General features: G+C 67.5%; 1 protein-coding gene across 1 annotated transcript in view; it reads right to left on the bottom strand.

Annotated features, from left to right (window-relative positions):
* MEN1 (menin 1) overlaps positions 1-1,784 on the bottom strand; it is a gene marked incomplete at both ends in the record, with an annotated part of 3,367 nt that extends 1,583 nt beyond the window's left edge. The window contains 4 exons of the mRNA XM_014524444.1: positions 39-79; positions 548-676; positions 1,046-1,254; positions 1,433-1,784. Coding sequence (XP_014379930.1) covers positions 39-79; positions 548-676; positions 1,046-1,254; positions 1,433-1,784 — 731 coding nt within the window. The remainder of the gene's footprint in view (positions 1-38; positions 80-547; positions 677-1,045; positions 1,255-1,432) is intronic.
* Between the last annotated feature and the right edge of the window lies 1 nt (position 1,785).

Genomic DNA, 1,785 nt, shown 5'->3' with positions numbered 1-1,785 from the left:
TAGTGAGGCATGGGGGGAGGGAAGCCCCTGATACCAACCTCTCCAGGTGCCCCATGTCATACAGCACCCACAGCAGCCGCTGCAAGAGAGCACAGACCATTCAAGTGGGGTGGGGGGGGGGTCAGGCTCCTGCCGCCCCCTCCCCCCCACAAGGCAGAGGGGATGGAAGAAGGCGCAGGGGGAGCTGGCCCGGACAGACAACCAGGGCACCACGTAGGAGGAGCATGAGGAACAGAACGAGAGACACAGGCAGACAAGCCAGCACAGCCGGCGCAGACAGGCGGACACGGGTGCAGCGACAGACACAGGCAGACCCAGGGACACAGGCAAAGACGGGCACAGAAAGACAGACGATGCACGGGGGAAGAAGCCGCACGCAGGTCCATGGCGGGGGGTCAGGGGTGGATGGACACAGGCAGGGGCTGGATGAGGAGTCGGAGACAGATGGATTGAGGCGGGGAAGCCCCTGAGGAGGGGTCCCAAGGGGTCTCGGCTGGGGGCACAGGGGGGTTGGAGAGGCCATCGGCTGGGGTCCAGCGGTGCCCACCTGCTGCAGCTGCAGCAGCTCCAGGCTGTCGGTGTGCAGGTCGATGGAGGGGTTGATGGCGCACACCATGAAGGCCACCTCCATGTGCCGGTCGCAGCGCAGGTACGAGCCCTTCAGGTACAGCCAGCTCTGTGGGGACGCAGCCATCACCCCAGGCACCTGAGTTCCCCCCCCGCAACACACACTAAGGCCCCCTGGGCTCCTGGGTTCACTGCCCCCTCCCCCCCGCATGCAGACCAAGCCCCGCAGATGCCTGGGTTAGCTGCTCCTAGACGGATGCCTGGATTCATTGCCCCACCATGCCATGGTCCCCCAGACACCCATGCCCACTGCCCCCCCGTGCCACAGACCCCCAAACACCTGGGTTCACCCCCCTCACAGGCTCCTGAGTTCACTGCCCCCAGACAAACACCTGGATTCACTTGCCCCCCATGCCAGGGTCCCCCAGACACCTGGGTTCTCTGCCACACCTGCAGAGCAGGGGGGCTGGGCCCGTACCCGCTCGGCGACGCCGGCACTGACAGTCTGGCCGCGCCGGTCCTCGTTGCCCTTGCCGTGCCAGGTGACCTCGGCCGTCTGCTCGCCGTCGCGCCCAAACACGACCCAGGCGTGGTCCTCGGACAGCGCCAGATGCACGTCGGGCAGCCCCAGCGCCTGGCAGGCCCCCACCACCGCGAAGGCCACGCCCGAGCTGTCAAGCTTCGTGCCTGCGGGGATGGGACGGGTCAAGGGGGGCACGGGGGGTGAATGCCTGGGGGCAGAGCGGACGGGCACAGGGTCTGGCAGGGCCAGGGTCCTACCCGGGGTGGGAACCTGAATCGTGCCCATGTGCCCCTTCAGTTGAGTCAGGTGGGAATCAATGTGCCCCCCACGTGTCCCCTGTACCGGTGATGAAGCTGAAGAGGGACTGGATGTGCGCGCGGTCCTTGAAGTAGGAGCGGCTGAGGCTGTTCCAGATGACGTCCGAGACCTTCTTGACGAGCTCGCGGGAGGAGAAGCCGTCGGGCCGGGGGCAGAGGGACAGGTCCACGGCGCCGCGGATCTGGGCGGTAAAGCGGGCGTAGAGGGCGGCCACGATGCTCAGGTCGGCCACGGGGAAGTAGGTGGGCGGCGCGGCGGGCTCGGGGCTGGGCCGCGGCTCGAAGCTGATGCCTGGCACATTGGTGGGCAGCACGCGGTTGACGGCCAGGAAGTGCTCCACGAAGCCCAGCACCAGGGAGAGCAGCACCAGGTCCGGC

This window comes from Alligator sinensis, unplaced genomic scaffold (assembly GCF_000455745.1).
Source record: "Alligator sinensis unplaced genomic scaffold, ASM45574v1 scaffold1302_1, whole genome shotgun sequence".
In the NCBI taxonomy this organism is placed as follows: Eukaryota; Metazoa; Chordata; order Crocodylia; family Alligatoridae; genus Alligator; species Alligator sinensis.
Note: the sequence above shows the minus strand (reverse complement) of the source record. Positions and strands in the feature narration are given on the sequence as shown.